Below are 23,043 nucleotides of genomic sequence, written 5' to 3' on the forward strand. Positions count from 1 at the left end.
GAGCGGTCGAAAAATTGGAATAGAGCGGGAAGTGACAGGAAATGATTACAAATGTTATCCCTGTGGAAAAATTACACAATTACATTAAACTGAATCAGATCTGAGGAGCACCGAAAGCTTTTCTTGTGGACAAATAAACACAGCATTAAAAACAACTTTCACCCCAAAATCAAGTTTACATATTTTTACAGTAGTGCTACAATATCATTTATCCATCTAGATGGTTTTGGTGTGAGCTGCTCTGTTCTGTAGATACCATGTTTGCCTTCTCCTGAGCGTACTGTCCTCTGTCCAGAAAAACAGAAATCCCCAGATCTTGTTGTGAACAGTTTCACGTAGGAACTTTCTTTGCATTCTAGTGTCCGCATCTACATCTGCCAACCGACGGAGGAGTGCAGCTAGCTGACATCACGGCTCAGCTGAGGGGGGGGACGCTATTATTGTTTACATCCTGTCCTGCTGTCACAAGCAGGAGCTTCTACTCACAGGTAGAAGCGCACTTCCTCCTGCACAGTGATGTTTGGCAGGTGTGCTGGCTGGAAAGAATATAGTCCCCACATGAAACCGCTCACGTCCAGGTTTGTGGATTTTGTGATTTCTGAAAAAGCTGCATAAAGTTTTTATTTGCGTGGCAAACATGAGGTGAGTGCCATTTAATTCCAGAAAAGGACAACAATCTAGACGGATAAACAGCGCTCCACGTTAAAGGAAAAGAATTTCTCCCTGTGATTGGCATAACTAATCACCTGGATTGATACCACATGACAAAGTCATTAGCCGGTTAACAGAAAGACGAGTTTAATTAACTCACAACCGGACAATAAAGTAGCCCTTCATTATTTTCAGGTGTCATTCTACCAGCAGGTTTGTCTTTGGCTAAACCAATTGCACTTAATCAAACAAATGTGTTTTACTCTCTACCAGGACACCTCATTAGGTGTGTGGGGTTTGCCGAAGTAAATACAGATGTTCGTGAATGGAAGGGTAAGATTAAAAATCAAGGCGCCGATGCTGAGCATTTATCTCCGCCCCCCCTCCCCAATCCTAATCCCTTCAGCGGTGACTGTGTGACAAGGAGCTGGCACCGGGAACTCACAGCGGTTTTAGGTAAAATCCTCGTTGGGTCAAGGGGGTAAAGCAGCAATTTCGAGGTAATTGTACTCCACAGGAGCAGCTTCACTTCTGTTCCTCTGGAAAGACGTTTGGAGTCGCTCGTCTTCCCGACAACCGCCAGTCTGTTATTGCAGAGGGGAAAAGAGAGGACAGCGGGTTAGAAGCAGGTCACAGTCAGTTAGACTCTAATAAAGCCTTGCTACGCCTGGTCGACCTCTGACCCGCTCCCCTTAGAATCAATAAACCCGATTAAATGATGGGAACTTAAAATGCAAGAGCTGCCGTGCTCATGTGCACATCCGGACATAACTCTCAGCTTTGAATGAAAACCTGTTTGAATGCATCTCACAGCTCATCTTCAGCAAAGCGTGTGCGTGTTTGCTCTCTGATCCGAGAGGAAGCCAAGCCTAATATTTTAAATAACACATTTCCTCCAAATGCACTGCAGTACAAAAAAATGTCTTCTCCTACATCCCTAACAACACCCTCAAACTACAGTATGTGCAGCATCGCAGGAATAAGAAACAGCTTCTGTTAATCCTCTTATACATAACTCATACATCAGGAGTCCATATGAGTGTCCAAATTGCATATGTGTGTGTGTTGGGGGGGCGAACCATACTTTAGGTAAATAAATGATTAATTGAAATATGTTGATGAATAATGAACCAGTCTCTGCGGGGTAACAGATTGTACTTTTCATATTTAATAGATTGATGGGCCTCGCACAAACTCTGACACCATGTACGCTCGCCGTTAAAGCACACTCGTCGCATGCGCACCTGCGTGCCACAGAAGGCAAGAACGTATAGCAGATTAAGACATCAAAGAAGGTGTACACATGAACCTCTCTGGCTTTTTTTTATTCTACTATAGCTTGTTTCTGAGCTTATACTAATCCTACAAAGTCGCCTAAATGCTCTTCCGTGTACTTTGTGTGCACACTCTCCTTCTCGTTGGACGGCGTCTGTGTCGATACAAGTCCTCTTAATCAGAGGATGAATTATTGAGTAGCCTTTTTATATCAGATCATGACCCATATTCCGCTCCCTTGAAGTGAATATACTGCCAATAAAATTGAGATGTGCTTTTTAAGTCGTCCCACATAGTCTTCCCGCTCGCTCTCGGGATTCAGACGCACGCGCCGCAGAGTGTTACGAGCTTTAGATGGAGCTCCGCAGACTGATTCCCTCATTTATACCCAGAAGATGGATGAGGTGAGGTGCCGTATTGCAGAATCACACTCGTGTGAATCCAAGATTTTTATTATTATTTTTTAGCTTGTAACTCAAAAATCATCTCTGCATATTTTTAGGTTCTGACTTCTGAAGCACAGGGTAACATGCAAGCGGTGCCCCGTGATGCTGTAAATCCCTAGATGGCATGCATGCGGAAGTTAGCTGGATTGTAACGTATCTAAACACTGTTATTGCTGGCTTCGTTGAGGCAGATGCGGCGCTCGGAGCCAGACGCAGGAGTTGCATTGTTGTCTCATTAAGCAAGCACATGGGGGAGAGAGAGAGAGAGAGAGAGAATCAGTGGGAAGAGGGGATAGGATTATGAATCTCCTTAGCCCCTGCTGTCTCCTCTCCTGGCCTGTTTATAAATGATGACTGCAAACACGCTGCCTGTGAAATCTCTTAAGCTCTGATTCAAGATGTTCTGCAGACTTTTTTTCCCCACATAGATCCTGTGGCATCGCACAGTTTCAGACACCAAAAATTTGACAGGATGCATGAAAAATGTCCTAGAGCCACCAACCATTAAGACACACCTGTTCAGGTAACGAGCGAAATAGGTGACAATGAACGAGGAGAGAACCTTAAAAGGGACAAGTCACCTCGAAATCTAATGCATGCCTTTTTCATCTGCCCTTTAATGCTACTTATTCATCTCCATTGTTTTGGTGTAAGATTTTTTTCCATCTCTTGAACATAATGAGGCTAGTTTGCAAAAATTACATTAAAAAGACTAAACATTAATCATGACCTGGCTACTCGAAGGAAACAAAGCAGGTTTCAGTTACTTTCATGTAGGACCTATTTTCTTTCCGCTGTCAACATCCATCAAGCATTATCACTACACAGAAGAAAGCCTCCTCCTCCAATGCCCCCTAAAACAATCTAGATGGATAAAATACACTGCAGAGCAGAAGAGAAATAAGGTTTAAACCATAATCTAACAATCTGAAGGAACAGCATACGTCTATCGTAAAAGTAAGAAAATGATCCGGAGAAAAAAAGAGCAGTTCTCCATATTTAAATAGAAAGGATGCTCAGCTGTAAACGTGCTCCAAGCAATTGCTCAATCCACCATCCAGCTGTGCTCGTAGACGTCTGCATTCCCTCTCAAAATCACAGCTCAAATCAGCTGTTTTTGACCACCGTACACAACATTCACATCACTGCCTTCCTGAACCACACACTGCCGGGTCAACACCAGTGCGTCTGAAAGTGTGCTTCTACCTGTTTCTAAACACTGTTTCGGGGTACATTACAGCAAAAGCAACGACAGCAGCGAGCCACTTGTCAGAGGCAGAGCTCGCGCCAGAGACGTCCATTTTGCAGCGTGGTGGCTGTGACAGCTTTGACAGACTACCTGAGCTTAAGTGCCCATCTGTAGCTCGGCTACTGAGGTCACATGTGTTTCAGCACCAAGCAGAATAGGTAATCGTCCTGGGTTGTGAGAGCAGATCCCAGGTGTCTGCATGTGTGTGTGTGTGTGTGTGTGTGTGTGTGTGTGTGTGTGTGTGTGTGTGTGATTGTGTGAGGGAGAGAGTCGATGTGAAAGTGCATTTTGCTGCAGACATACAGTCAAATTTTATTCCGGCCACTGTCAACCGCAAGATAAGATTTAGTCATTCTCCCACCACAAAGCATTTTATTGGAGTAACAGAAGATAAAATTTTAAAAAATTCACCAAGAAAAGCACAGCGCAGTCCATCTCTTCAGGTAGATTACTTTATTGATCTACGTATATATTCCTCTCACACTAACGCACGCTGTTTTAAAGAAGAGCGTGGAGCAGCACTGAACAGATTTGGTAGAGCAGAAAGAAGAGTGGAGGTGCAAAACCCAAGGTGAAAGATGGGATGTTATTTCAGCATGTAAAGTTTTTCTTTTTGTTGTTTTTACATCATCCCACACTCTGCATCAAGGGGATTTATATTTTACATGAGAATTTTTTTTTTTTTAACCAGACTTTAACTGGAAAAGGGGAAAATACTACAAAGGATAAACGGTGGTGAAGTGTGAGGAAAATGACTGAGCTCTGGTAATCCGCCTGTATCCTTTTAAATTCTACCTCACCCTTATTACTGTACATACACATCCCGGACGAGTCTGCACACCCTCACACACACACACACACACACACACACGCAAAACAGTGGGTCACTCACAAAAAAAATAAATAAATATAATATATATATATATATATATATATATATATATATATATATATATATATATATATATATATATATATATATATATACATATATGAAAATCTACATCCATTCATAATCATCCAAGACATGCAAAGGCAAGAGCATGGGTGGATTCAAGGGTCCGTACTCACCTATTTAACCCTTAACACTGAGAAATGTTAAATGCGATTTGGAAGGATGGAGAAATTGTGAGAATCAAGGCTATTACATCAGCTAATTGACAAAGACGTCGCTTGAGTCTTTAATCCGCGATAGTGAAATCCCATTAGGATTCAATAGTTGAAAAAGAAATATTGAAATCAGCTTCAGTCCATTTAAAAAAAAGAGAGAAAAAGGTCAAAAAAAAGTCCAGAATTTAGACCAGTTTTTTTGTTTGTATTGGGGTTTGTTTTGTTTTTGGATAATTGTTAATTATTTTGTTTTAGTCGTTTGGAATCTAATCCAGGATTTAAAGGGTAATTCCACAGGAAAACATCTATATCCAGAACGCCTTTATCGTGGTTGCTCGAAAGTCCTACTTCCCATCATCTTCGTGTAATGAAGAGGAGCGCCATTAAATCTCCTTCAGCACAAAAAATGGAAATACCAAACAAAAAAAGGAAGAAGAAGATGGACAAAGAAATGAGTTATGTGATTTTCTTTACTTTGCTATGCATCTGTCTATTTCTGTGCCTCTCTCTCTGTAGCTTGCACAGCACACACAGGCACACACGCAAATTATTCGTAGCGTAGTGCAATAAAGCCTTGTATCTTCTGTTATTATTTTTTGGGGGGAAATCACTTCTGGAAAATCTGCCTTTTCTATTTCAGTAAATGTGAACAGTCAAAACAGTCCCAATGCAAAATATCTAGCAAGTCTGATGCAAGCAATGAGGTGTGAGTGGCAGGACATGAATACATATATATATGTATATACATCTTATTTTTCTTTACACGGCAAATGAAAAAACAGCAACAACAGAACAACGTACGAATAAATAAGTGGATGGAGTCAGAGAGGGTGGGGGTGATGGAGAGGGGGGGAAAAAGGATGTACGGAGAGGTGAATGAAGCCAGGTGAGTGGAAAAAAGTGAAAATTATGGCGAAGAAAAAAAAGGGAAAAAAGTCCTCTGGATGATAAAGCCAGGCTTTTTGATTTTTTAGTCCATTCTCTTTGAGTGCTTGTGTGTGTCTGTCTGCAGAAATGAGAGTCAGTTCAGAAAGATATGAGACAGAGAGAGAGAGAGGGAGGAGAGAGAGGAAAAGAGGGCAGCAAAAAAAAAGGAGGCAGAGCACCGGATAAGCACAGATGACACCCCGACAGAATGGACTTTGAATTGTACTTTGACACAAACAGTGCATCTGCCGCTCTTGAATCGGACCTTTTGCTCAGTTTGACCTTCACCTGATACACATGAAGCCAGCAAAAACTTGGTTTGCCAGCGGGCATTTCCTCTAATGAACAGATGTGGAGTTTGGGTGTCTGTCAATGTGCACGACTGCTAAAAAAATTAATAAATGAATAATCACGTGAGGGTGTGAGGAAGGACGTTGTGTACGTGTGTGTGGATTAAAAAGGGAAGGGGGGGGGGGGCACTTCAGATGTTTTAATGGAAGAACAGACTTTTTGTGCAACAACATGAAAATGACAAGACGATCAAGACGCGTGTCCGTGATGACGACCGGAGAAGGTGCTTGCTTGATGAGTCACTGTGGTCCTGATTGAGAAGAACACACTCGCACACACAAAAAAAAAACAGGTCTGAAAACACAGATGGAAGTGAGGTGGGGGTGGGTGGGTAGGGTGGAGGGGTGACGTAGAGAGGACATGGCATGAGGCAAGAATCAGCTGAGAGCTGGATGGGAGGGGAGCCGTGCCCAAGCTAGATCGGAGGCCAGCGAGCGTGTGTGTGTACGTGCGTGCATGTGTGTGCATGTCAGGTGTGCACCCATACACAAAACACCTCGCACACACGGAAGGAAAAAGGGAACAAAAGACTTTGAGACAGACACTAAACACTAAGTAGACCTACCTATGGTTAGAATTAAGAATCGGCCAAAAAAGATGCATAGGATGGTGGGAGGAAAAAAGAGAAGGGGGGAAAATAGGAAAAAGGTACAAAAGTGAAAAAGGCATAAATAGAAAATACAAGCAAGCCAATTAAAATGACTCTACTGGAGCTGTTTAAAGCGAAGAAATAAAAAAATTTTAAAAAAAGAACAGGTGGAGTCAAAAAGTAGCCAAAGTTACGGGTGGACAGTGACTGGAGTGGTGGGGTTGGGGGGAGGAGGAAAAAGGGGGGAGGTTGAGGAAGGAGAGAGCGTGGGCTGCACAGGGATAGAAAGGCTGGAAGTGATACGAATGGAGAGGAAAGCAGGAAAGAATGAATGAAGGGGAGGAGGGGGAAAAAAAAGAGGATAAAAGGGGCCAAAAAAAAAAAATCCCCGTCCTCTTTTTCTCTGTCCCTCTGCCTCTCTCTCCCTCCTTGTCTCGCTCATAAACAGAAGAAATTGTTGACCAGGTAAATGGCGAAATAGATAAGAAGACAGAGGACCGAGAGAGCGAGCAAATGGAAAGGCAAAGCACCTCCCAGCAGCGCGATGAGGAAAAAAAAGAACAAAAAACGAAAGATAAAAGCAAATACTCCAGTGGCCTCCGTTGTCTCCAGTCTGTGTGTGGAAGGGGGGATTGGCTGTTGCCAGTTGTTCCCCTTCCCCGGCTGCCTTCTGCTTTCTTCTTTCTCTCCTCCCAAAAAAGACTTCCCATCCAGATGACAAAAAAAAAGGAGGGGGTAATAGAAAAAGAAAAAAAGCAGCAGGCACAGACGTCCTTCTTTCTCTCAACTCTGGTCAGAAATCACACGCCACTCACACAGGTTAGACATTGTTGCAGTGGCAACGCACAGTATCACCAATATTGCTCAGCGGGAAGAAAAAAAGGCATTGGGGTTGCTGCTAGTCAAGCACTGCCTACCTCATGAGGAAGAATACTGAGCTGGAATTGCTCTGTCTCCCCTCTCCCGCCCATTCCTGCGAAAAAGATGGGAGGATGGGAGGTGGGCCCACTCACTGCATTAGTATTCATTGAAAGAGTGTGAGAGTGAGAGAGAGAGAGGGGGGAGAGAGACATGAGGAGGTGGAGGAGGAGGAGAGGGGGTGCCTTCCAACAAATGTCGAGGAACCAAACCGGTGTGTGAAACTGATAAGAGACTGGCTCCCCCTAGAGTCAATCATCAATACACGAGCAAGTAAACTGGAAGCACTGGGAGCGCCATGGGAACGTGCAGCACCCGTGACCTGACTTCAGGTCATCCAAACCTTTGATGTCAGAACCTGTGAGGACACGTTCTCTGCCTCAGTTTTGCAGCGTGCCTCCCAACGGCACGGCATTACTGTAATCCACTTACAGAACAGTTCAGTGCTCAGTCTTACAGATCAAATTTGCTTTTCTCTGAAAGGATTCCTGCGTGATGAAGCACCGTTATAGACCGATGGTGGACAAAAACATCAAAAGCCTTCTGGTCCATATTACCAAATTATAGGTGAATAATTACCTTGCAATGAAGCTGGAGGTGGAATGCATGTGAAACAGGTTCAAAATGTGGCAGAGGTTTTTCTGTCAATAGGCCAGACTTAGATGGACATGTCAAGATCAGATCTGTGATGACCATTTACAGAGTTTCAGGTATCTGTGGAAATACAATAAAACACAGTGAACTCTATGTTTTCACTATATACAACAGAGCAATAGCCCTAACCAATGCAGATACCTGACCTGGTCTCTTTTTTTATCTGTGCATATGCTGTATATCTCATTTCTGTTATTTATTAAGTGTGCCTATGCGAAGGCACACTTATTACTATTGCTCGGATTTATTATTATTATTATTATTATTATTATTATTATTCTTTTTCCGCCTGAAATTTTGGACCTTAACTCGCCCCACAGTTTTGAGACAAGGTTCACATATGATATATCATTGTGTGCGGCTGGAGGTGGAATGAGTTGCTATGACTTTTGGTGTTTATTACTTCTATAGTTTTTTAAATATGAATATTTTAATGCAAGTTTTTTCCCATTGAAATGAATGGAGAACAAGAAAACTTCATTTGTGGTGTGCTGGCTCACTCTAGTGGTATGTCGGGAGTAATGCGAGGCGGCCGCTGTGTCCCTGTGGACGCTTTTATTTTGTATAACTACCGGAAGTAGTTCCTGTGTACTGACGCTAGCTGGGTAGCTAGCGCCGCGTCGCTTAAAAAGCAGCCGGGCTTGTCTTAAACTTAAGAGGCTGACACTCGCTAAACCACCCGATCGCTCGCCAAGCGACTGTTTCACACTGGACTTATTTTTCGTTTATATGGGCCGATGATGCTGGTCGATGAGGAAAAACTAACTGAGTTGTTTGGTGGTGGCTAACGCGGAGCTCGCTAGCCACCGGTATGTGTCTCTTTCCCCTCATATGTGGGGAAAGAAACATGTGAGGCGGCCGCCGATCGACCGGTTTTCAGGTGAGAATGTAGGTGTGTAAACGTCAAATATCTGCTCGTTTTGTCAAAACATCCCATATTAGCAACAGATTTCTCACGATGTTGCTGCTAGCCGGCTAGCTAGTTTGGCCGGCCGGCTAGCTAGCTCGGCTAGCTAGCGCCGCTTCGCTCAAAAGCACCCAGGCTTGGCTTTCAGTGAGGCGTCTCTAACTCCTTTCACCCCCGATCGCTCCGCAAACAGTCTTTGTCTTAGCTGGACTTATTTTTCGTTTATATGGGCCGATGATGCTGGTCGATGTGGAAAAAATAACTGAGTTGTTCATATACCGGTGGCTAGCTAGCTCCGCGTTAGCCACCGGTATATGTCTCTTCCCCTCGTATGCGGGGAAAGAAACACCGATGACCGGTGGTGGCTAACGCGGAGCTCAATCGTGGATAAGGGAAACCCAATGCAGGAGAAGCAGGCGGCTGGTGAACTGAATTTCAGGTAAGACGTTATTAACTGCACTCTATTTGGGTCAGATATAAACCGAGTTTAGGTGTAGTTTATTTTCGTTGTGCTGACAGTTACAATAACTGTACTACGTGCTAGCTAGCACGACGGAGTTTCTATACAGCTGTGCGCGCTAAGTTACTGATTTTGAACTTTATGACAGCCTCCCCTATTTTCAGGCGAGAATGTAGGGGTGTAAACTTCAAATATCTGCTCGTTTTATCAAGAAGTCCCATATTTTATCAAGAAGTCCCAAATCTCTCACGATGTTACTGCTAGCGCCGCATGGCGGCTAGCTGGCTAGGGCGGCTTGGCTGACACCTAGGCCGGGCTGACTGATACCCAGGCCGGCTCACGCTCTCGTTTCACCGCCGCATGGCGGCTAGCTGGCTAGCGCGGCTTGGCTGCCACCCAGGTCGGGCTGGCTGACACCCAGGCTGGGCTTGCTGACACCCAGGCCCGCTCACGCTGTCGTGTCACCCCTAGTCTTTCGTGATGACTCTTGGTTGGCTGCTGGACTTATTTTTCATTTATATGGGCTGGTGATTCAGTATGAGTGTCCGGTGAACTGAATGTCAGGTAAGACGTTATGTATATGTAAGGTAGTGACTGGAATAAGTCACAAGGTGTCGCTGTTGAGCTGCATATATGTTGTAAATTTTAGCAATTTTGACCATTTGTCCTCTGCAGGACACCGTAGTTCAGATTTCTCGTTCGCGTGGGCGCCATCTTGGTTCAGTGTTTACTGTGATGTGCAAAGGTAAGCACTGTCAGTGGCGAACTGCATTGGTTTTGTTTAAAAATAAGTGTTCCACTGTGTAAAATAGCGGTTTGTCATTTAAGCCGAGCAAATATTTTGTTTATTGAGAGGTTCATGTATTGTCTGATGAGAGTATGAGACAAAGATATACTTTTCTTTCTTACTCTCATATAAAATATTTAGCTTTTATTAAATAGTTATCTGAATCTTACAACCAAAGTTTGTATAATAATACACAAGATTGGCTGTAGACCATTGTTAATCATTCAGAACACTGTGTAAAAATAACAAAAAACAAAAAGTGAATGAAAAGTGCATAAATATTTATTTTACGTGTTTGATGTGTGTGGCAGGGCGTGGTCTGCAGTGCCGCTGCAGGGGAGGTGGACCCACCTCAGCGGCATCTGCAATCACACCTCTCAGGTGTAAAGTCTGTGCTCTCTCTGCTTTTTTTTTTTTTTTTTTTTTTTTGTGTATGTGTCGGGCTATGAGATGAAAAGCTACAGCCGGCTGTGTGGGTACAGCAACTATGTGTGAAAAGTGGTCCATAACGTAATGCTTCAAAGTGTGTTCATGCAAACATTGTCGGGTCTGCTTATGAACCTCTGCGCACAGCGTCTACAAATTGGGGCTGTACGAAGTCACCTCATCTTTACACAAAACTGTAAGCTGTCATCTGTGAGGCGCGAGCGGTGTTTGGTTTTACCATAGTTCATGGTGGAGAATGGCTGCTCCGGTGAGTTTTGCTCTCTGTAGCTGTTTGAATGGCAAACTATACTGATTAGCGGTGGCATAGGCACACTTAAAATTTCTTCAGAAATTTTCGCTTTCTAGTTATGATTAATGCTTGCTTTTTCTTTAAGCACCGATGTGGGACAATTTCGTTATACTATTGTACACAGTGTGACAATAAAGAGCTAAAGTTGTGTTTATCCTCCAAGGTTCATAAAGAAAACACCGAGCAGTGCCGGACATAAGCTCGTCTCTCCATACCTACATATGTATTTTCTCATAGCAAGGCGACATTACCAACGTGCGTGTTTTAAATTCAGTCCAAGTTACCTTAAGCTGTTGCAGGGTAACAACCAGTGGCAAGGAGGAAACGACCACGCAGTCAACTTAGGAGGACTTAGGTGTAACTATATCGCCGCCTTGTGGTCGATATGTAACAGATCGACTGTGCGGTGTGTGATTTAGCATGCCTGGCTCCACTCCGCTACAATCACAACACAGGTCAAAGATGGCAGCGCTGTCATCGCCCCTGCGAGTGTGTCGTGGAATCCTGAAAGAATTGCGTGCAATTCAGGGACCGCGTTACAAAAAGTCACTAGCTTACAACTATGTTATGGACCAGTTTCGCAAGAATAAGGTAAGCATACCAGTAAATGCGCAAAGCCTGATGTTAGCTCAGTTGCTAACTACTGCTGCACTGGGCTCGCATGGCAGTCGTTGGCTAGCCTGATAACTATTGAATGAAAACGTTCCGTTTCGTTTTATTGGCGTTAAGAGGACATATTTAAGCAGTTTACAGCAGTGCTAACAGACCTGTTGCCTAACATGATGCTGAAAAGTGGTTGTTGTCTACTTGACACGTGCTTAAAAGCTGTAAGCAAGGTGACTGAAGCAGAAGGGCACGCAAACGTTAGCTAGCAGCTAATTAGCCTAAGGTGTCGCGTTTAAAATCATCAAAATCGTCGTTGATTCAAATTGTTAGTGTTTTTCACTCCATGGAAAACTCCAAGTTAAATATATTTGTGGGGATTTTTTTAAACCAAATGTATATCTACTGATATTCATATACTTTTGCATTTAAGTTAATTGGAACCAAAGCTGCTGAAACTACTCGCTTCATTAAAGCAGTCAGTCCAGACGACGTTATCTCCATCTAAGCGATTCTCTATCTATATTTAGCCGTACAGACATACACTGTGTATTATTAATGGTTGGGAGAGTGTGGCTTAACATGGGGCTTGAATCTGCAGTCACTGAAGCAAAACAGCTGGGAGGAACGCTTGTATGTCGTTTCGCATTTATCGTCCTTTAAAGGCATCCCAAGGCTTTATAATGTATAGCTGCTGGTCTGTGGGGACTAAACTAAACGCATATTGTCCATGCAGCTGTTAGAAATCCTGAAAGGGGGTGGGACACACACACAGACTGATGAAAGCATACCTGTTTATCATAAAGCGGCAATTTTCTATGCTGATTCCAGGGTACCTTCTACTTTATTCATCTGTATTTTCTTTATGGTAACTTTTTTTTTGTAAACAACACTAGACGAACAGTTTCTCTTATTATGTTATTGTTTATCATCCATTTGTTTCTTTTATATTCAACCTTTCACAGGTGACTGGAGAAAGGTACTGCCGTGCCAAGCAGGAAGCGCACCATGCCTCACACACATACCTGTGTTTACTAGCTTCCACTAGAAACCACCTGGTCCTGCACAATCTTTACCATGGCAAGGGAGAGCGCAGCCCAGAAGAGGTGGCTGGTCTCGTGGGGCTCAGGTTGCCCACCCAGCCAGGAGGCAAAGGCTGGGAGAAGTGAGGACACTGGACAAACAGTCTTTAAAATCTTAAGAGTCGTGTGTGTTTGACTCATCTGGACAGTCGAGCTCATGTAAATCAAACTCTTTGACAGGTTGGGAGTTATGTTATGTTATGTGAGCTTTCTGAGAGATTATTTTACCTGTGTTCAAAAGGTAGAAAAAATCAGTGTACTGTGAAAATGTAAGCTGCGGTTAAAATCTGATTTAATATATCGCCCCCACTACTAATCCACAGCTCTGTGTGTGTTTAAATGCAATGATTAAAAATAAATGTAAGTACATTTTTATTTTTGAGTTATTTCTATTAAAACAGGAATCATTTTGACACTTTTTCTGGAAGGATGTTTATACAATATAAATACATCATCAAACACGTTGTGTTATTTAAACTGTTAATTAAATAAGTCCTTTATTTTGATTTCATGTACTTAAGGAGCCGGTAAATACACTTCATCAGAAGCTGATCAGCTAGGATATTTAGCACACAATGTAAAATATGGCACGCTGATGAAGCTTACAGTGGACAGACTTTGCTAAGACTTATTTTACTCACTGTGTGTTATTTTACAAGTAACATAAATGTGTAGTTTTTTTAGTTTTAATCTGAGTGCATATTGTGTACTTTTTTTTTAAACCAGTAACTAACCTCCCCCCTCTTTTTGAAACAATGGCTCAGCCTTATGTGGTTTCGAGGTATGCAGTGAATCCTGAATGTTGCAGATTTAAAAAAAAATCTTTAAGAGACTCAAAACTCCTAATCACTGCCTTATAGCCAATGAAAGTGCCCCTATAACACTTTTCCTTATTTTTTCTCATATGGGCACTAATGGACACTTCATTAGGTACACTTGTTGAACTGGATGTTAATGCAAATATCTAATCAGGCTGTCACATGGCAGCATATCAGTGCATGTAGGCATGGTGAAGATGGCTGAGCCCTCATTTCAATAAAAGGTGGTGGGAGTGCATGCAACAGTGCAAAAGTCTTTAGTCACCCTTTATTTTTCTAGGGAAATGGGAGTAGTAATTTATTGAAGCAAGTGCAAACACATAGAAATACAGTATATACAACAGAAATATCTTGTATGACCTTTATTCTTCAAGACAGCATGAACACTCTTGCAGTTTTCTTGTCATTTTTTAAGTAGTTCTCAGAAATAGTTCTCCAGGCTTACTGAATGACAAAGCTGACTTATGCCAAATTACGCAAAAACTAAACTGAAATTTGGCCCTGCAAGGTACTCGATGTTCAAATATTAAAGTCAGTAATATCTATGAGCCAAATGTTTTTTACTGAGGGCATTGACCGAGGCCTAGTATAAGATAATGATATGAACTGTGCATCATACTAAGCTACTGTTTGGAGTCCCAGAATAAAAACGTGGAGCTGAAAATAAGCAGGTTGACCTTCAAGTTAAATTAGGAGCTCTTTGAAACTGTCAGCAAGAGAATAATGAGTTAAATAGGCCTACACAAGACATCCCATGGACTCTCCCATTAATTTAGGTCCACAAACCGGGCGACATCGGATCTTTGCCCCTCTGTCAACAGTTCCCTCATACAGTACATCGTTTTTCTGGCTAGTTTTATCCATTCCACTTTTTCATAAATCCTATCCTTCCTGTTTCCCTTACTCTGCAGTCGTGACTAACATTGCCTTCAGTCTGAATTTAAATAGACAAACCCTAAAGCAAAGCTCAAACTCACAGTTGACACACGGAGTAAGACGTGCACTCGTGTGCTGCCCCGAACTAACCCACGCGCACAGCCCAGCAATCAAGGTCCAATGCGTACTGACAAACCAAAGGCTTGTGTCAAAAAATTATACTGCACAGAAAGCCCCCCACAGTTTCAGGCTTCCTGGAACAGACAGAATGAGGGAGACCCTGGCACTGCAGGTCATTCTGCTTTTCCGTGGTGAGAGTTTGAGGAGATGGCGTTAATAATAATGCAGCATCTCACGGTTATGCAATTAAATGCATAATTGTATGTATGCGGGGGCAACCTGGTAGTTCGTGGAGTAATAAGTGGTAGAAAATTGGTGACATGTTGATAAATTGATTCTCCAATTAAATGAAGTTAACGATGGTAAATGAAAACTGGCGGTGATACAAGTGAGCGTCAAGCTTGTACGAGGAAAACCTGTGAGAGAGAGAGAGAAGAGGGCGGGGACAGTCAACTACTCAGAGCGGAGGATGATTTTTTTTTTTTTTAATCATTCCTTGGTTTGGAAAAGGAGGAAGCATCTCCAACTTCTGCCTCCGAAAAAAGAAAGAAAGAAAGAGTCATTTGTGAGTCTGTGCTCGCTGGAGCGTAGTGCGCGCTCTTCGCTGGAGGAGAGGAGCATCTGGATATTGCTGTGAGTTACCTCTTGCAGTTCAAGATTTTTCCAGGAGTTGGGGGACGACATTTAAAAAAAAAACTGCCATACTAGAGAGCAAGCTGTTTGCAACAAACAGAAAGGCGAGAGGGAGGAGAAACAGAACTAAAGGAGCGGAGAGAGGAGAGGTGACTTGGCCGAAGCGACATGTTTGGCATGTTTAAGAATTCACTCTTCGGAAACACCGAGGAGACGGAATATAAGCTGCTCAGCAGCGAGACGAAGGTAAGCAGCGTGTGTGCTCAGACAAAGCTTTCTCGTTCTCACATGCTTTGCTCCTGCGATTTCCTTCTTCTGAGTCTTTATCCTTGGCTTTACGCGCGTGTACAGTTACGATTACGCACAGCGATTCTGTCAGATTATAAATGTGCGAGTTTCCCTCCTCTGGTTCCATGAATATTTCACCTTTTACTTAATTCTGTGCAGGTCGTGTTATTAGACTTTCGTTTAAAATTAACACGGTGATTAGCCTGCTGCTGCAGGCCAAACAGCCTGACAGTGACCTATGAGGATGCATGCTGATCCACAGCGTGGGGGGTAAAGTGTAAACCAGCCCCAGGTTCTCCTCCAACCAACAAGGCAGAAATAATTGAAGATGGTGACGCATAATCTTAAAACAAGAACATTCACAGGGGACTAAAATCGGAAAGACTGAGGGTTCATGTTCGGTGTGGCTCACTGTTTCTTTCCAATATGGCACTCTGGATGCGCGCGCGCGCGTGTGTGTGTGTGTGTGTGTGTGTGTGTGTGTATAAAGACACAGTAACTGTCGCTGGGGTGGAAGAGGATGCTGATCAGACCTGTATGAACTCTGATACGGATTGTAGGTGCTCTGATACACCAGCCATCCCTGCTGAGGAGAGTAACAAAGACTCAGCTCCACCATGCATAATGTGTTTGTTTTTATGTTTACTGTAACCACACCGTGGAAAAATAACCGCAAACTCACTGATGTGTTAATAACTAAGGCCTCGCGGCTGTTTCAAGGTTATTCTCTCAGGCTCTGTGTGCCCACCGCTATAAATGTGCATGCAGTCATCTACTATTGGTCTTGACGCGCATGTTTTAAAAGTATCTTTGTGTGTTCATCTCCTAAATAGCAGCTAACTTTTGGGAGAAAGACAAAGGCAGGCGGACAAACAGGATTTCCAGCCCAACTGACCAGACAGGCAGGGAATTAAATGACCCAAACGGACACAAGCAGAGTCAGATCTGTTCTGACAGCATACTTTACATCTGTTGTCAGAATCAGAAACTCAAAAACAGACAGTTGAAGCCAGCAGTATGTGCACACATAACAGTTTGTTTGTTTTTTTAGATTGGAAGCACTTCCACTAACATTTAATCTTGAATTACAACCTTATTTTAATGGAGACCTGTCAGAAATACAGGATTCTTGCTAGTGAGTGATCATTTGTATTAACTGTCCAATGTTCAGTGTATCACTACACTTAGAAAACAATCTGGAGGCTCATTAAATCTCTGTACTTGATTGATGTTTAAAAAGCAGGTGCTGAAATCAGAGCTTGTCACATGATCTGTGGAGCACCTGTGTGACTCTGACACCATACACGCTTAATTAATTCTGACACAGAATACAGACAAGCGCACACACACACAGCAGAACATAGAGTATTGTTTCAAAATAAGATGAACTGACGGGCACTTTAGCAGTCAGTGCTGATAATAACTTCAGTGTGCTCGGTTCAGGCGCTGAATAATTATCACTGTATAAGCTGGCATCAGACAGCCGGTAAACACACACATGCACACAAAAAGAGATGCATGACAGACAAATTAATTGCACTACTTAACTGAAGTCAGGCTCTGCTTTCTTTGTGTGTCACCCATATGCAACATTAATGGCGGTCCCACTGACAAGCTATACAGGGCAAAAACCCTGTAATTACTATGCAGGAGCCCGGGTACTCGTCACAAGTTAAAGTTTCACAGTAACTCAGCGTTATCTTGCATGTGTAGAGGAATAAATACGGCTATAGGGTCCTCATAAGGCCACTCCAGAGGATTTCAGGTCCTCTGTGGGTTTTAAATAAGATTATGAGGATGAAAAGGTGTTGGTTACAAAGGTAAAGCAAAAGGAAATGTTTTTTAGCATCTGGGGATTTGATAGTAGACAAAGAATCACTAATTCAATTTGAAAGATGAAGATATTTGCATGATATTTTTAGATTTGAATGTCCCTCCAGGGTAGTGAAAACATGCTCAAGAAGCCCACATAGGACTGAGACTGTGCAGTGGAAACTGTGCCCCGAGCCTGTTTCCATTGTTGCTTTTCTTTGTCGCTGTTATCACGTTGAGATAAACACCTTATCTGCAAAATAAACGACATATTTCACAGAGGCCAGCAGGTTGAAGTCACTGCATATTATTCAAAAGAAGTGGATGACAACGATATAATGCAGTTAAATTTCAGTGCACGAACCTAATCTTACAAACGCAGAAGCATGTGCACAGTGTGACCGTGTCAGTGAGTGAAAAGCTGCTTTTGAAACCTGCATCACAAATTCCTGCTCCGCAGCATGGCTGAGTGACCGTGCTCCACATTAACCCCACTTAATCATATTTAATGTAAAACTGTTGCATCATATTAACGCTGTGAAAGAGAGCGCGCAGTGTGTGTGTGTTTTCTTTTTGCATGTGCTCTGTTATGTAAGACTGTGTGTCTCTTCCCCATTATTCTATGTAAGCCGACGGAGCCCTGCAGAGCAGAAGAAGAAATTAAATCAAATCAGTATAAATATGTTTCATCTGTATGTGCCCACTTTGGTCTCACACACACAGACACTGAACTCTCTGTGTGTAAATCTCGCTAGTTCAGGGCTTCTGTCCTTAGAAGCAGATTGTCAGCATCAGTGTGTCAGAGGTGAATCATATCTGGGCTTGACCTCTGCTGCTCCCATCCCCAGGATGAGAACAGTGGTGTTTGCGTGTGTGTGTACAGAACAGGAGGTCTGCATTCGTGCAGCAGTGACTGGCTGCACGAATGGATGCCTTAAGACGTCCTCCAATTTCCTTTTTCTTCCCTAGGATGGAGTCAGCTTTGAGGTGCGACGGTATGATGCTGCTAAGTTTGCTGCTGTTTCCTCTGAGGGGCGAACCTTCGACCAAGTAACAGGAGAGCTAATGAGGAAGCTGCTCATGTATATTGGCGGAAGCAATGAACAAGGTAAACCAAGTGGAGAATAAATCCTTCAAGTGGATCATGTGCCACGTTCGCTGAGAATACCAAATTAAGTTTGAGCCAAGAAGACCTACAGATACTTTCTTTCAGCTTTGCTGTCACCTTCCAAAACATATTTAGTGCCAATAAATAACAGCCATGAAGCACAAATTCACTGGACTAATCACTGCTGCCAAGTTGTAGTTTTCATAAGCGACAGACCATGATGATTTTTTGTTGAGTTGGTGGTCAATCCTGGAATTTATGAAAGAATAAAAATATTTTAAAAAGCTGCTTTTTTTTCAGTTGTCTAAAAATATGATTAATCATACTTTTTTCTGTTTTAAGATCTCCAGAAGCAAGTTTGAGCCAACTAAATTTTATTTATATAGTATAATTCAGCTCCCCTCAATGGGCCTAACATTGCAAGGTAAAACCCTTACAATGTTAACCTCCTAGGACCTGGCGTCCACATATGTGGACATCACTTTTTGGGTTGTCTAGACCAAAATACTAAATTTTGCTCTACGAGAGCCTGATATCCACTTACGAGGGCATCATATTACGGACGTCCTCATATGTGGATCTCATTTTTCTCAGAAACAAAAATCAAGTAAAAAATAAATCAGGTAATTCTTTGTTTTTACATTGATTAGGTCCCAATCAGCCCAAATAGCAAAGAGAAATTAAAAATGCATGCCATGAAAGAGTTGAAAAAGAGTTGAGAAAACAACAGAAATCAGACACAAGCATTTGGCAACAGTGGGAAGGAAAAACCCTGATTTAACAGGAAGAGAACACCAACAGAACCAGAGTGAGGGAAGGGAAGCAGCTGGGGGTGAGAGGAAAGAGCAGAGATCAAAGGAGGGCTTGAAGAGACAAGAAGTTAATGACATGCAGTAGTGGTGGTAAAAGCATTAGAAGTGAAAAGAAGATCTCAGTGCATCATGGGAAGTTCTCCAGCAGCCTTAGCCTATAGTAGAATAACTCATGGTTCAGGACCACCCGATCCACCTCCAACTATAACCTTTATCAAAAAGGCAGTTGTTTTGGCAGTTACTTTCAAACATTATCAACAGTAACTTTAATTTTAATGATCACTGAGATATTTAAAGAAAAATCCATGAATAGAATTACAAGTAAAATCTAAAAAGTGTGCCAGCTTTGCCTCAAAATATGTTTGTTTTCATTGCTGTTGTTAAATTCTGCAGTTGATTTCAATTCGGGATTCTTTGGATGCATCCAGCAAAAGAAAGTTGGCACTTTGAAGCACCCTAAAGCAATACAAATGAGCATAATGGAATCAACACATGGCTCAAACTTCAGGGCCAAACTTATCTTAAATAAACAGAATATTTTTACATAGAATTTAACTGGGTTGACTTTAGGTGACTCACAGATACAGATGTTCTCTGGTTCCCTGCTGTAGTTAAGGTAAATAGAAGTGCAGTGTGAAATAGGCATTTATTTCACTGTTGGAGGTATGATTTACATGTGCTGCTTTGCAGCGTCTCTGTTATTGCTATCAGTGTTGCATTTGCATAATTTTGTTACATAGTCCACAAAAAAAGTGCACAGTTCCTGCCCTTTAGATTTGGGTAATGCCGCTGCAGGGAGAGAGTTTCTCTGCTGTCTCTTCCATGTTCCTCCTATTTTTGAAATTCCCTTTCCGTCTCACACTTTAAATCATAAGGTGAGGCCATGGGTACAGCAGCTCCCATCATAATGACAGTGTACCCGCGAAACGATGGGGTTTTCTCTCGCCGCTTGGTGGTGGCCATCCGCATTCCCACCAGCTACCAGCAAGAACCCCCGACTCCCACCGACAGTGCCATCAGGATTGAAGAGAGGCCCGGCATGACCGTCTACGCTCTGTATGTGTCATTTAAAGTGGTTCTATTACTATTATTACTATTACTATTTGATGTGTATACAGCAAGTGCTTTGAAATCTTTTTCAATTTGCAGGCAGTTTGGAGGCTTCGCAGGGGAGAGCGAGTACAGAGCAGAGGCCCTGCGTTTGACACGTACCCTGGGCGAGACGGCCCCCTTTCAGCGCAAGCAGTACTTCTGCTGTAGCTATGACCCGCTCAGGCCTTACGGACGCAGAAATGAGGTTTGGTTCCTACAGGAGGAGCCATAGACGGTCAGATCTCGTGCTAAATTCTTTATTCATTTTCCTCACTTACAGTCATGTAACCCTAAAATGGAGTTTGGGCGTTTACAAAAAGGGACAACTTGGGATTCAGTGGAGTAGTAATTTTTTCTCATTTCATGACATTTTCTCTAATTTAAAGTCATGAAACTGGCCTAAAGTGACCGAACGCTTCAGAACAACTATTTGGAGTTCTGCAAAGTATGTTCAGCAATTTAATATAAAATAAATTCCATGAGTTCAAACAGCATCCACACTGCTGCTCAGATGTTTGGGGTTGATTTGGATTCATCTAAGGCGCCATGCAAGCAAACAAAAATGTCCTATATGACAATTAATGATTAATGAAATCGTGCATTATTTATGACTTTCAGTGGAACATCTATCTAGACCTATGGTGGTCAGTGTTCTGCAACCATCCATTAGCACATTTTGTTCTTTAAGTGATAATCAGGAAAAACTCGTTTTGTTTCACAGTTCAATTGCAAGTGCTGATTCAAGAATCAACAGCATTTGAGTGCTCGTTTCTTTTAAAAAAAAGGTTCTTCAAGCAGGAAACCAACAAAACCAAAGATTGCATAAAAAGGTGTGTGCTACTTCCTTAACAGAACAGAGCAATGTGGTTTTAACTGGAGCAGTAAGAGAAGTGGAAGGCTCTGGTAAACAGCTGAGAAAGAGGCCTGCGGTGCCTGCAGTCTGACAAACAGATGCCTCCAAAGTCCTCAGCTGGACAGTTTCATTAAGTGATTTTTTTTTTTTTTAAACAGATGAATCCAAAACAACTTTATTGATCTTCATCGATTCTCTAATCAAAGAGGAGTTCTGATGATGATGATGGCTGCTGAAAATGGGCCTCTGTGTCTCTACACAGATATTGCATTAAAAATTATTAAGCACATTGAAAATAGACAGAAAACATAAAACCGAAGTGTTTTTCTTTACAAAAATTTCCTAATGATCACCAAACATTTTCTCCAAGATGGGGAGGGTACACTCACTGTCCACTTTATCAGATCTGTTCAACAGATTGCTGGTGCAAATATCTAATCAGCCAATCACATGGGAGCAACCTTAGTAGAATTGTGCATCCCCATTGGCCTCCACCATCATCAGATGTCAATCCAACAGTCTTTGGGATGAGGTAGAACAAAAGATTCACATCATGGATGTCAGGCCAGCAAATCTGCAGCAGCTGTGTGATGCTGTCGTGTCATTATGGACCAAAATCTCAGAGGAACGTTTCCAGCGCCTCGTTTAATCAATTGAGTGCAAAAGGAAATCTAAGCTGGTAGTCGGGCGTAGCAGTGAGTGTAGATCTAAAAGAAATTACTGTTAAATAAATTGGAAAGTTACTGGGATTTTTTTTTATAGGCATAAGACTGGATGATCAAATCTAAATCCAAACAAATCAGTCTCGTCGTTTCCTTTTGGATTTCTGTGTTTGTCCTTGAAGGTATATAAAGTCTCAGTAGCGCTCCCGTCTCCATGAGTACACATGCTCCACACGTTCATGCTAGTTTACAACTTAGCGATGACTACAAAGAAATGTATAGCATTATTTAACGTACATGGTAGTAAAAACCACACATCCTTTTCCTTTTCCTGAGTAAGGAACTGGAAAAAACAGGAGTTGAGCCATAAAGTAGAATTAATGTTCAGTCTCTGTGAGTGAAACCTAGATACATAGCCACTGGTGTCGATCTAAACTCTGTGATTATGCATTGGTCCTGAAAGCATTTGTGTGTAGTAAATATGTTGTTTTATTGCAGTGCATGATAATGCAATCATTACTTATTAAGATATTTAAACTGTGTTATGTGTACAGTGTGATTCTGTGATAAAACTGACCATATTGTTCAGATTTGACAGTGTTTAATAATCTAATAAATATATTATTTAATTAGAGTGTGGATTATTCTTATTGTCCATCATTCCATCATTTGTAAGAGTCAAAGGGTATGTGAACAACTTCCTAAGAAGACCAGCAACGCTGTGTGACTTCATCAGTCTCACATCACTATGTTGCTTGGTGGGCATTTCTTTATGCACAACTGAGGTCCCAACACAGCTTTTCAATAAAGGCTCGCCTTGACTTGGCCACTGCTTTTCTTTTTCAGCCTTTCTGTTGTAGATTTGCTGATGTGCTTGGGATCATCACTCTGTTGAATGACCTGGTTTGGGCCAAGCTTTAGCTGTTGGACAGACGGAGTCACAATTGACTTTAGGATACTTTACAGAGTTGGTGTGTCTGTGAAGGTTCTCAGTCATCCAGGTCATCGTAGTCTAAGGAGCTTGGAAAGCAAAGCATGTGGACTTCTTTGAGTTGCTTGAAGAAGTTTCACCTCTCATCCGAGAAGCTTCTTCAGTTCTAAGGGTCAATGGTGGAGAGTCCCAGATTTAAACCCAGTGGGAGTTTCCCCCCCAAAGAGGGACAAAGGACCTGAAGAAGCTTCTCGGATGAGAGGTGAAACGTCTTCAAGCAACTCAAAGAAGTC

The 23,043-nt window shown here is 42.3% G+C and overlaps 3 protein-coding genes across 4 annotated transcripts in view; 2 read left to right on the plus strand and 1 right to left on the minus strand.

Moving 5' to 3' along the window:
* Nucleotides 1-11,408, minus strand: part of grin2ba (glutamate receptor, ionotropic, N-methyl D-aspartate 2B, genome duplicate a) — a 143,700-nt gene extending 132,292 nt beyond the window's left edge. The window contains exons 1-3 of one of the 2 annotated variants that reach the window (XM_085453546.1): nt 11,345-11,408; nt 8,096-8,230; nt 1,097-1,235 (exon numbers count right to left, since the gene is read on the minus strand). The gene's annotated coding sequence lies outside the window, so the exon portion shown is untranslated. Of the gene's footprint in view, nt 1-1,096; nt 1,236-6,574; nt 7,496-8,095; nt 8,231-11,344 lie in introns of those variants that run through there. The other variant, XM_085453547.1, reaches the window with a different exon arrangement.
* fmc1 (formation of mitochondrial complex V assembly factor 1) lies at nt 11,383-13,158 on the plus strand. The gene is made up of 2 exons (XM_085453548.1): nt 11,383-11,651; nt 12,629-13,158. Exons 1-2 carry the CDS (start codon nt 11,481-11,483, stop codon nt 12,830-12,832), a joined length of 375 nt encoding a protein of 124 aa, XP_085309674.1. The 5' UTR covers nt 11,383-11,480; the 3' UTR covers nt 12,833-13,158.
* A 1,911-nt stretch (nt 13,159-15,069) lies between these two features.
* Nucleotides 15,070-22,140, plus strand: LOC146710883 (heme-binding protein 1-like). The gene is made up of 4 exons (XM_085455392.1): nt 15,070-15,438; nt 18,262-18,400; nt 20,088-20,268; nt 20,362-22,140. Exons 1-4 carry the CDS (start codon nt 15,361-15,363, stop codon nt 20,534-20,536), a joined length of 573 nt encoding a protein of 190 aa, XP_085311518.1. The 5' UTR covers nt 15,070-15,360; the 3' UTR covers nt 20,537-22,140.
* Nucleotides 22,141-23,043: the final 903 nt, after the last annotated feature.

This window comes from Copadichromis virginalis, linkage group LG4 (assembly GCF_057382275.1).
Source record: "Copadichromis virginalis isolate Kocher_CV1m ecotype Utaka linkage group LG4, C_Virginalis_male_GT1.1, whole genome shotgun sequence".
In the NCBI taxonomy this organism is placed as follows: domain Eukaryota; kingdom Metazoa; phylum Chordata; class Actinopteri; order Cichliformes; family Cichlidae; genus Copadichromis; species Copadichromis virginalis.